Source organism: Sebastes fasciatus, chromosome 9, assembly GCF_043250625.1.
Source record: "Sebastes fasciatus isolate fSebFas1 chromosome 9, fSebFas1.pri, whole genome shotgun sequence".
NCBI classification, from domain to species: domain Eukaryota; kingdom Metazoa; phylum Chordata; class Actinopteri; order Perciformes; family Sebastidae; genus Sebastes; species Sebastes fasciatus.
In genome coordinates, this window is record NC_133803.1 from 7,589,046 (window position 1) to 7,601,693 (window position 12,648).

The following is a 12,648-nucleotide window of genomic DNA, read 5'->3' on the forward strand; positions in this document are numbered from 1 at the left end:
CCCACATCAATCCTTGTAATGGAAAGTGAATAACTTGAGGCGTGCGCTAACCTGTTTTATTTTCCACCTAGAACATCTATTGACAACGATATGGGCTTTTGCAAAGCTGAAATGTGATCCTGTTATAAGCTAATGCTCGACAGTCAAATGGAAAGTGAAAGTAAACTGCTCAACAAGGCAGGCTTTGTCCCAGGCTGGGCCGGTTAATTAAGGGGACTTTTCACATCTAGTATGTTAGTGATGAATACGATGGAAGCTGTTGGGTGACTTTGAAGTGAAATATTACTCATCTGCTGATGAAATAGACGGGATACTGATTGAGAGGATCTGTTAACAGCTGTTAACAGCTGTTTAGATAACTGTCTTGTTACTGGATGGCACATGGCCAACAGAAGACCCCTTTAAAATCCAGAGTAAATACATTATCATTCATACAGAAAATGCACCTTTTACACCACTAAATGCATGTGTAGTTACTTTTGAGATGTTACACTCTAAATCTAAACCTGTGATCAGCTTGTTAAATTTCCTGCATAATAAACTACTCAACAGCTTATCAATTATTGAAATTTAGCTTCATATCATCAGTAATAATGATACATAAATAATTATACAAAAATACACTGGGGCTATTCTGCTGCCTACTTGTTAAATATATTTTGCTGATAATACGTCTGTAATTTTACTGAAGTATAATCTGGCCAGCAGAACTTGTAATCGAGTAGTTTTACACTGCATTACTGCTGCATTCAATTTAAGTATAGGATCTGAATACTTCTTTCACACCACTGTTAAAATCCTATTTAAGATTTACATTACAGTGTTTTTATTATTACACACTACTGCTCTTCTGATCTTAACATTAGCCACCGGCTAAGAATGAGTTCCAAACTGATTAACATCTTCAGACTTGCTTAACATTTCCTGCAACAAACCACAAACACCGTCCTGCCATTGAAAAGTAACCACATGAATGAGCGTGTAAAATAGTTAAATATGCAAATAATTGAACTTTTATGATATGTGTTCAGTATTCAGTAGATTGTTTGTGGTATCTGAAGTAAAAGTTTAATGTACATAAGGTAACACCATTTTGATTATTTATATTTATACATATAAGTCTGAGCTTTTGGTTTCACCACTGTGAGTTTTTGGTTTTCTGTTGACAGAATTAGGAAAAATTGGCAGTTATTAAAACCTCCTTAAAGAGTCTTCTATCTGTTCTAACTGTATCTTACTGTTTGCTACAAACTGACACTGACAGTTCACATTTGAACACATGATTCTAATGCACAGTTTCTAAAATACTCATCACTGTATCCACAATCAGGATGTCGGCGCCACCTAGTGTCTAAAAGCCTTCAGTGCACTGAACATGCTGATTGCAGAGCACAGACTGGTCAGATGATAAAGAAGGGAGGTTAATCAGTTAAAAGTGTGTGACCTCTTTAATGTAAATGCAAGTTCCACTTTGATATACTTCTTTAGATATCTTACTCATCCATTCATAATCATTTTAATCTGGTTGGTTCATCTAAACCCCTTGTTTGTTATTCTTAAAAGCAAATGAGGTGGTAGATTGTTCCCAAGAATGAGCTCTGGTACACAGGAAGTGATTCTTTTGCATTTCCTGCAGCTGAAACAGAAGTCTCTTATAGGGGCAAAAAATAGAAGAAAGAAAAAATGCTTGCATGAGCAGCGGTAGTCACCACAAAAACCAGGAAACAGACTAACTGGCCAACAGCACTGTCTGACTGGGAAGTGATCTCTGGGAGGTGAGGTGCAGATTCAGCTAAACAATGAACACTGAGCACGAAAGAGGGAGTCTATTAGATTTAATGCTGCTCCTGTTATTATCTTCATACAGCTGAAGATTCAAACTCAAACTCCTCTACTGGACTTGTTCATCAGCTAAATGAAAATCCCCCAAAATATTGAAAATTCCCCAAAATATTGATGTTAATAATAACAGAGGCAACAGCAGCCCCTTTAATGACCTCTACCCACCTCCACTTTCCTCCAAGGAAACTGCTGACAAAGTAGGTGCATAATGGGATGGTCAGTCCATCTCTTATACATATTCATACATAATAATGGCTGCATAAATATTCCATTACTTAAAGGATTCCAGTCTGTCACCATTATTATGAATTATTCAGCCACTGCACATGGCTGCAGAGGAGATGGAGCAAAAGGGTCACTCAGATTTTAGTGAATTTACATAATTTGTCTCTTCTTCTTCTTTTTCTTCTTTTGTGAATAAATTACGCACTTTACCTCTGTGTGAAAGCTCCCACTGGTGGACAAAGAAAACCTTCATTGCAGGTCTGCTAATTGGTTTGATCATCGCGAGATTCATATCCAATTATCACACCTACTCTCTGGCAGCTGCGCCTGGAGACAATATCCCATATTCCCATGCGTAAAATCATCAGCTCCAAATAACGCACACAGGCTACAGGACATATCCACAAACGTCTAGATTTAAATCACTTGCTGAAGATTGATTTAATCTATTTCCAATGCAGCATACAGCAGATCAGATTAAAGATGAGGAAAAAGGAAGGAAATTAAAGTTTTTCATACCAATCACATTTCCAAAATGCAAAAAAAATAAAATGTATTTAAAGCGTTAGTAACCTGCATCCAACTTCAGACCATCTCTTATTATAGGGCATCATGTGTTCTGGGTTAAACACCATGATCGCAAAGATAAAGTTCCTCTTCATCATTCTTTGTGTAAAAACATCCTGCAGTAAATATGATCAGTTTGGTTTCTTACCATATCAGAGTGCGTCCTCCGTCTTCTTCCGTATTATCCAGCAGCGATGTATCCCGCTATCAGTCTTCATGCCTGCCTGTTCGTGCAGTATTCAGAGCCTGGAAGATCAAACTGACAACAGGATGAGCCAATAGGAGGCCGCGCGGCGACTCCTCAGCCAATCAGCATCGAGCGTTGGGCGGGTCGAACAGATTGAGGGCTGCATACCTCTCTCCTCTGGATCAAGGTGCTTTCTCAGCCTCCTCAGTCACATCACAGCCATCACTTGAAAGTTTTTTTGTTTTTTTTTACTGATTTTATTAGTTTGACCTATAATCTACTGGAAAACTCAGATTAGAGGTCACATTGGAATGTGTTCATTGATGTGTTTCATGCAAAAAAATCACATATTCATTTGATGCTGGAAATGCATTTCCTACCTGTGCACTGTTGACCACTCCGAGTACAAAAACATTTTGAATGGACACCCGTATCTTGTATTTTGAAACATAATTCTAGATGTACATTTTTTCCCCCAATATGACATGGAGGTGAAGATTCGATTGACCCTTCTCAGCTAATTTTGTTTGTTTTTTATTTATTTTATATAGAGACTTTCTAGTCTCAAAGCACTTTACACTACATGTTTTCACCCATTCACACACACACATTCATACACTGATGGCAGAGGCTGCCATGCAAGGTACCAACATGCTCATCAGGATCTAATCTAAATACTCATTCACACACCAATGGCACAGCCTTCAGGAGCAATTTGGGGTCAAGGACACTTCGACATGCGGACTGGAGGAGACGGGGATCAAACCACCGACCTTCCAATTGGTGGACGACCCGCTTTACCTCTGAACCACAGCCGCCCCAAGTGCTGATTTAAGTTATATTAACTTTTGGTGCTTTTATCCTGTAGCTTAAATGTTATGAATATTGCATTTTGTGTTATGTGCTTTTTTAAAGTGTGTTGTGTTTTATTTCATTTTAGATTTTTCCCTTTTTTTGTTTTGTATAAATGTGTATGTTGTTTGACAGGATAAAATCAAAGCCATTGCATAACCAAACAATACAAATAACCAATTCTCTTCATTCTTTTTTGTCTGCCTTTACGTATACGCAGTGATAGGAAAATCTAATTCCTTTAGCACAACCACTAAAGCACCTATCCTGTTTTTTTTTTTTTCCAGCTCAGCAGTAGAGGAAGAAGTCCCTGTGACCTGTAAAGATTTATGTTCCCCATCCTGTTGTTGAGCCTGGATCTGCCATCTAGGAAACTATTGTAGGGTGGAAACCCCAACTGTAGGAAGTCTCTCTCTCTCTCTGTCTGAATAGGATTTATGATTTAACATGCACAAGAGGAAGTAAGTTGTTCCAGCAGCTGAATGACTTCCCCCACAGAGAACAGCTCATTCTGAAGGATATGACAACGTTGGTGGAAGCAGACTGGAAACACTGATGTTCTTTCCATCTCCAATACTGGGGGACACTCAGTTTCTAACTGACCAGAGATCATTGTGAAGATGATAATACATACAGCCCTGATTATCTGCCTCAGCAAACTCTGAACAAAGACTCCCTGTTCTCGTCACAAAACATCTCATCCCTCCCGACTGGATTCACATGTCACGGCTTTGATATAGTGTGCAAAAAAAAACCCCGTTTAAAAGAATGTTTGACACTGTGTAGCTCCTGGGGATGTAATTTGTGTCAAATATGGAGAATTAGGTAGCTGTTTAACCGACGGGCTGTTTATGTGTCAGTGTGTTTTTCACGTGTCTGCTGTCTGACCCCGGTTCTCAGTGAGGTGCTTTCTGATGAATGGGGCTCTCAGCTTTTATTGATTCTCTCCTTAGCTTTGATACTGCAGAGAGATTGCCTCTTAAGGCTACACGCAGTTATATATATATATCTACTACAATTCAGTGAACAAAGGACCGAGCAATACAGTGTGTGCACAGTGTGTGTGTGTGTGTTGACAGAACCAAACAGTATTGATTTATGACCTGAACAAAAGAGGAATGTGTGCATGGAGAATTGTATCATTTGTAGCGTGATAAAACAAAAGAAAAACAAATGAAATGGCTTTTCATACTCGCTTTTGTATCACAGATATGCTAATTTCAGGGTGATTTATAGAGCTCGGGTCTCAAAACACCCTATTAATATTATCAACGCACACATGCATGAATAATACTTGTAATTATGTTTGGTGTGTGTTTTTGGTGAAACGTAGGTCTGCGGTGGGTGATCCGATGCTTTTCTCATCACCATAATAACGTGAGCACTCCTCCCAGAGCTCCGTCTCCATGGTCACCGCTTGCACATGACAAACACACAATGAGGAGACTTGAATGTGACGAACACGCGCACCTGCACGAGCTCCAATGCCTGCTATACACTCCCCAGTCACATTCGTGCACATTTTCTCTGACGGTGAATGAACTGAAACAGTTGATCTAATTTATTACCTCATGAATAATGGATGCCGCAGTAACTGGATTGGATTGATCAGCATTAATGTCTGCTCTGCAATCAGTGCTGGCTTTGCAAAAATCTGAGTAAAAAATGCTCATGTAGGTATAAATGGTTTAATCTCTTTGAATTTTTACATTTGAAGATCAAACAGTTGTTAAAAATACTTCATTTTTTTTCATTTTGTACAAATAGATGGATCTTTTTTTGAAGTAAAAAATATACAAATCAGTTGAATATTTAAAAAAAATATCTAAAAATCTTCATATTTTAGTTGTAGAATTACTTGAAATACAGTGTACATTATTACTTAATGCTCAACAATGCTGTTGAGACATTTTATAATGTTATTTTCAGCTCAACATCCACCACAGTGTAGCACCAGCTAGTTGCATTCAGCCAGTATGAATACATTACACACGCTTTCCTTTGTGTGATATCAGTAAGGAGCTCAGTCTGAGCGCAGAGGGACGTTCAGTCAGTAATCATAGGCGCAGTGTCTGAGGTGGTGTCTGGCTCTGGCTCACAGTATCCGTCCATCTCCTCCATCTCCCTCTCCACAGGCTCCTCCCTGCCTCTCAAGCATATCAGCTTCCTCTCTCTCCACCTCCTCCTCCTCCTCTCTCCGTCTGTGCCTTTAGGTGCTTCCGTCTGCTCCAGCTCCAGCTCCAACATGGCCTGGACGCTCTCTCCTCTCTCTCCCGGGCCGAGGCAGTGGTCTCTGGTTGCCAGAGCCAGTCCCCCTCCTCTCCTTCCCGTCATCGTGTGGAAGAATGAGACGGTGCTGTTGGAGGCTGCCCCTTCTGTCACACAGATGGTGGTCGGGCCTTGGTCGCCGTGGCTCTCCTGCTGTGGCCTTTTGGGAGATTTGACCTTTGTTTTTTTGCTTAGTATGAAGTTGAACAAGGCCGTCACAAGAAGCATTGCCCCTGCAAATCAGAAAAAGATATTCTATTTCTTTCACAGAAGACATTTTGACATGTTACAGTAGGAAACGCGCAGGTGTTTTTAATCAAATGAATGACGGCTAAATTCCATTTAGCTGCTTCAGTTTTAGGGTCCTGCTATTGTGCACCGTCACGGCTTACTGGGACACTTGAAAGCAATGGAGCCACTGCTAAAGGGATAGTTTAAGTGTTTTGAAGTGGGGTTGTATGAGGTACTTATCCATAGTATGTGTATTACCTACAGTAGATGATGGTCGGCGTGTCCCCAGCTTGGAGAAACAGACAGGAGTACCAGCACTGGAGAAAAGCAATACAACGCTGTGGACAGGGCCGGCAATAAAACATATTTTAGACACCTAAAAGAAAGGCTCACCTAAAAAAATTTATATCCGTTTAAGTGTATGCTATATTTAGAATATTTCCAGATGGCAAACTGAACTGTTTTGTCATCTGAGCCTGCTGGTTTTGAAGAGAGAATAGAAAAGTTTCAAGATAAAGCGTGGTAAATATTCTAAATATAGCGTATACTTGAACTTATATGGATTTTTTTTATAGTGAGCCTTCCTTTTAGGTGTTTAAAATCTGTTTTGCTGTCGGCCCCGTCCACAGCGCTGTATTGCTTTGCTTTGGTGTCGGTACTCCTGCCTGTTTCTCCCAGCTCGGGGCGTGCTGACCGTCATCTACTGTAGGTAACACACCTACTATGGATAAGTACCTCATACAACCCCACTTCAAAACACTTGAACTATCCCTTTAACGGTAATATCTACTCCTCTGTACACCAACGGCGCAGTAAACAGTACTGTAATTCTCAGTGTATGTAAAGTACCTGCTGGGTGCAATACCTGGGATAATCGCATGCCACACCAACACAGGGTGCAAGAAGCAGACCACTGACATTATGGAGTAATAGAGGAACTTATGGAAGCCTCCGATGCGAGCCATCTTCCCCCACAACACAAACAGCTGCCAGTCTGGAGGACAACTATGGAGAAAGATAGGAAGACTGAAGCAGTAACGGGGACTGAAAAGTCACGTTCTCACAATTTTACACTCTTTTGACAGTAAAAAGACTTAATGACAGATTAATAATAAAATTGAGAGTCCATGTTTAGATTTAGTTTTTTCGACCTGCTTTACACCGTTTTGTTGTGTACTCACGGCAGACACATGAACAGAAGGGTGTCCAGGAAATAGGCCAGCTCAAACATCATGATGCCAACAGATGACACTCTGGGAGGAGAAAGAGCCCGATTAAACTGATGACACTGTTTCTAACTACATCTAAATATGTCTGTTTCTGTGTATTTTATCCAGGGCTGTGGGTGAAGGTTGCATTTTCTAAATTGTCCAAAATGTGGGCAGCAAGGGGATGCTTCCAGTGAAGCGATATCGCCTTCATATGGTGCAAAAGTCTTTTTACCGTTTGCTGTTACAGCATGCCCTGTTCTCTATTTTGTGTTTTAATAGTCTGATAACCATCAAATCCAGTGAACCAGAAAAATGCCCTCAGACTAACCGTCATCGCACACTGCCCTCTCTCCAAAGAGTTATCGCTGAGTTGTGTGTTTCTGTGTGTGTGTGTGTGTGTGTGTGCAGTGTTTCATGTGCCTTTATGTGTACTGACAGAATAAACAGTCATGCATTGCTGGTCTCCCTTGGGAGACGTCTTCCTGCGGCTCTGTGGGAGTTTGGCTGCGAGCCACAGAGATAATAGGAAGTAGCACTGAAGAACTGGTCTCTTTTCTGCCCTCTGCACCTCGCGTCATCCCTCTGACTCCTTCTAAACATCTCCTTGCAAGTGTGTGTGTGTATACCGTATGAGTGATTATGAAGGCAGGTACAGTATTGTAATTGTTTTCTACAAGCCCTCAGGCCACACATTCTTTGCCATATTAAAATCCAGGCGGCATATTTATAACTCAGGAATGCCAACAGTTTAGTCTCAAGCAGGCCAGAGCCAGGAGGAGTTTCTCTGGTAGGTTTATATTCATACAGGATAATACGAGGCGGACTACAAAACATCAAGACTTACACGAGGTAGATGCCGAGGCTGGTGAATTCTCCCTGTAGTAGGGTCTCCACTCCCACAGCAAACAACACTGAAAAAGAGACAATTTCCTTATTTTAAATTCTCAGAGTTGCTGGTGAGCAGATTCTGTCCACCAGATGTCAGACTTAGTTCATGGTTTTCCTCTTTATAGTTGCAGGGAGGGTTGCAGCAGCGGGTCAGCTGGTTTTAACATGTATATAAATACTGTTAATATTTCCACTGTGATGCAACTTTGTGCTGCTTTTACTGTTCTTTGCCATCATTTATTTGTCGTATTGCTTTTAAGGTAGTCTTTATTCTTGCAGTCATACTTGTAACTGTGATGTTTGAGGAAGTTGTGAGTAACTAACTTGAGTTGCCCTGAAGTGACTTGACTTGAACTTCCACCCCAGGGGGATAGCATTGACCTGATGATCTACGTTATAATAAAGATATTTAAAGTACACTTAATATTGGTCATTATTTTAATTGTTTCCGTCATGGTCACAACATTTTGGTAATAGCTTACTCATGGTTGTAATTACCATATCACTGCCAGAGGACACTTAGTGCGTCACAGATCTTCTACCAGAGCAGCATCATGACATGGTAAAAAGTTTCTAAAAATTCACATGGTGTATCTCGCAATACCTCGTCAATGACAAGTTTTGGTTTTGTGGGATTATTTTCCGGAGTATTTCTTGGCCGTGCACAGCAACTTCCTGGCATCTTGTGGTCATCGTGAGGTTGCCAGACAACCAGTGGATACTTCAGGAAGTTACTGCTCCTCACCAAGACATAGCCCGACACAGTAAGGTTTAAACAACAGATACAGCATTTGATTTGTAATAGGGCTGTCAATCGATTAAAATATTTTATATTTATGATTGTCCATAGCTAATAGCGTAAATTTATCAAATTTTTTATCTGTTCAAAATGTACCTTAAAGGAAGATTTGTCAAGTATTTAATACTCTTATCAACATGTGAGTGGGCAAATATGCTTGCTTTATGCAAATGTGTGTATATATTTATTATTGTAAATCAATTAACAACACAAAACAATGACAAATATTGTCCAGAAACCCTCACAGGTACTGCATTTAACATAAAAGATATGCTCAAATCATGACATGGCAAACTGCAGCCCAACAGACAACAACAGCTGTCAGTGTGTCAGTGTGCTGACTTGACTATGTGATTATCATAAAGTGGGCATGTCTGTAAAGCGGAGACTCGTGGGTACCCATAGAACCCATTTTCATTCACATATCTGGAGGTCAGAGGTCAAAGTATTTCCTTTGAAAATGGCCATGCCAGTTTTTCCCCGCCAAAAATTAATTCTAGCTATAGAACTGAGCCCGCTACAACCTGAAAAACGCAATTAGCTTTAATGCGTTAAAGATATTAGAAGCGTTTAAACAAATTTGCGTTCACTCGTTATCTCGTTATACTCGTTATTTGTAAGCTTTAGAGGTGCTGGTAGGCTGGTATGTTTGTCACCTTTGGACAGATCCGGGCTAGCTGTTTCCCTTCCAGTCTTCATGCTAAGCTAAGCTAAGCTAACCAGTGGTATCAATCCTCTCATCTAACTTTCAGCAAGAAACCCAAAATGTCAAACTATTTATTTATACCACTTTATTCTGATGATTCCCAAAGCTGAGTGCTGACACCAAAACAAATGTGAACACATGTGGAACGATATAGAATCAGATGACAACAAAGTCTTAAAAACTATAAAGGAAAGCCTGTTTCATTAATCAATCTTTTTTTCCTGTGAGGTATAAAAGAGGTAAGCAGCATGGTTAAGTGGTGATCGCCACTAAAACACATGGAAACAGTTTCTCTGGCTTACCAGTAATTCAGAGATGGATTCGGCACCAGAGGGATATCAGGGGAATGTGGCTGAATAGTTTCTGCTCGTTTATAGAGTGAGAGTGGAATTAACGCTGCATATAGACCAGCTGGATATTAACATATATGTGCTCCCGGCACGTATGTCTGTCTGCAGGACACACACAGAGGCAGACAGGCCAACACAGACACGCAGACATGTGAACACACAGACAGAAGCGCATGTAGCCGTCCCATAAACACACAAACATACAGAGACAATGCACACTAAACTCACGTAGGTGTGAAAGTATAACAGCTTGTGATCACATAAGCCCAGCAACCCAGCTGGATACAGAGACTTGGTTTTGGTATGATGTGAGGCACATGTCTCTCAGTAAATGTTCAGTGTCTGCAGCTGTTTGAATTTAAGTGGAGGGGGTTCCATATTTTTTTTTTTTTTTTTTAAGGAGGCAGCAACCAGAGAGCTATTTCCCCTGTGATGATTTAATGTGGCTAAAAAGAGCTGCGTGCAATCTGTCCTTGTGTGCCGGAGGAAAACAGAGGAGGGACCATATAATAGCAAGGTTATGTATGATCAAGTATGTCTTTTATGTGCTCTATATATCAGCCGAGACATGGTTTGGAGTTCTTGGAGGTCAAAAGAACAGTTGGCCAACATCACCACCTGACCTTCTAACATTTTGGGTTTATGAAATCCTTAAAAAACCCAGCTGGATAACTCTCCAGCTATTGTCCTTTTTACTACATTTATTTGATAACTTTAGTTTAGGGATGCACCGATACCGGGTCGATACTGACTCAAATAGCTGGATCGGCTATTGGTGACAAAGGGGCCGATCTATTCAATTCAATTCTATTCTATGTTTATATACTATATACATTATATACTGGAATTCCTCTTTAATTTTTGACCAATTTTTTGCTGCACTAAAAAGATTTACACTTGATTTGTAATTCCTGTTAATTTTGACGATTTTTACCAAGTTGTTGGTGCATGATTTATTATTTCAATAATAAAGAACAATTCAGTAAAATGATATCTGTGTATTTATTTGTTACATTTTGTTTTAGTTAGGAGAGCAATGTTTAAGTCAAGTCTGATGTTGACTTACACATAACAGAATGATCCCGGTTACTTCGACACAGTGAGGCAGACAGATTATTCATTAAACACTTGTATCGGATCGGTACTCGGTATTGGCTGATACCCAAAGCCCAGGTATTGCTAATGGTATCGGGACTGAAAAAGTCGGTGCATCCCTACTTTAGTTAATTTGCAGATTTAAGTTATTCATTCAAAATACTGTATATATCAACTTATAAAGTATGCTGTATTATTATAGGTTAAGCTACCCAGCATTATATTAGGTAAGAAAAGCTACAAGCTGCAACATTAAAGTGATGCTCACACATAAATACATCAATAATTATGATCCAGTAATATAATATATATTATTCTGAAATGGGTCATTCTGCACAATGAGTACTTTTACTTATGGAATGTTAAGTATATTTTGATGCTTATACTTTAGTACTTTTACTTAAGTAAGATTTTGAATGTAGGACTTTTACTTCTAACAGAGTATATTTACACTGTGGTACTTTTACTCAAGTAGAATATCTGAATACTTCTTCCACCACTGGATAAAATGTATAACTACTATACTACTACTAGCATTTAATGCTGAATTTTTAGTCCTTATTTGTATTTTTACACTAGCATATACGCTCTGGCTGCAGAACTTGGATCTATTAGGATGTGGAGTCTGTTGTGCATCTTGGTGTATCACAAAATGACGCCCATACTGAAACAATAAGTGGTACACACGAGTCTGAATTTAATCTTGTTATGTATTTCTGTTTGTTTTTATATTCACATCTTACCTGTTGCCGTAGAAACACCAAGGATCCTGCAAGCGCACTCCACAACAACCCACCAAACGCTCTCTGAGTTCCCCATGACCTCAAATGCTTTCCCTCTTCACTGTTTAAAAATGCAACCTTCACACTTCTAACTAACTCTATTTGAAATAGATGATGGCCTAGCAGTTACTAAAGTAGCGTTCTAGAGGCATAGTTGTCTGTTAGCTAGATTGCTGGTGGTTGTTGGTAAAAAACAAAGCCAACGTTGGTTAATCCATTAGGTACCATGATGTGAAGCCTCTTAGGCTGGACGAGTTTACCTCAGAAAGGTTTGTGACTCAAACGCCCCCGTTGCTCCAATAACTGCTAATCAGTCTCACACACACACACGCACACGCACACGCACGCACACACACACACACACACACACACACACACACACACACACACACACACACACACACACACACACACACACACACGCACCCACACACACACACACACACACACTTTGAGCTGGTTTAGCATTCCACCCTTTACGTCAAGGTGAAACTGTTCAGCTCGGGGTCATTTGTGTCACCGTATCACATTTATCATTAGAGCTGGTTAAAAATTATCTGTGAGGAATGGATATAAACACACTCTCTCTCTCTCTCTCTCTCTCTCTCTCTCTCTCTCTCTCTCACACACACACACACACACACA

The 12,648-nt window shown here is 40.0% G+C and overlaps 2 protein-coding genes across 4 annotated transcripts in view; both read right to left on the minus strand.

Moving 5' to 3' along the window:
• The window catches only part of rassf4a (Ras association domain family member 4a), a 30,511-nt gene extending 27,623 nt beyond the window's left edge, over positions 1–2,888 (minus strand). Inside the window, exon 1 of one of the 2 annotated variants that reach the window (XM_074645659.1) lies at positions 2,783–2,888. Coding sequence is in view for 1 of the 2 variants with exons in the window: in XM_074645658.1 (XP_074501759.1) it covers positions 2,641–2,702 (62 nt within the window). In the remaining variant the exon portion in view is untranslated. Of the gene's footprint in view, positions 1–2,640; positions 2,718–2,782 lie in introns of those variants that run through there. The other variant, XM_074645658.1, reaches the window with a different exon arrangement.
• Positions 2,889–5,347: 2,459 nt separating this feature from the next.
• tmem72 (transmembrane protein 72) lies at positions 5,348–12,306 on the minus strand. 2 transcript variants are annotated; one of them, XM_074645662.1, is made up of 5 exons: positions 11,965–12,303; positions 8,228–8,294; positions 7,354–7,425; positions 7,038–7,177; positions 5,348–6,174 (listed from the first exon to the last, which is right to left on the minus strand). In XM_074645662.1, exons 1-5 carry the CDS (start codon positions 12,038–12,040, stop codon positions 5,720–5,722), a joined length of 810 nt encoding a protein of 269 aa, XP_074501763.1. In that variant the 5' UTR covers positions 12,041–12,303; the 3' UTR covers positions 5,348–5,719. The 2 variants fall into 2 exon arrangements, with proteins under 2 accessions (XP_074501763.1, XP_074501764.1); XM_074645663.1 differs by lacking the exon at positions 7,354–7,425 and having other exon boundaries at positions 11,965–12,306.
• Positions 12,307–12,648: the final 342 nt, after the last annotated feature.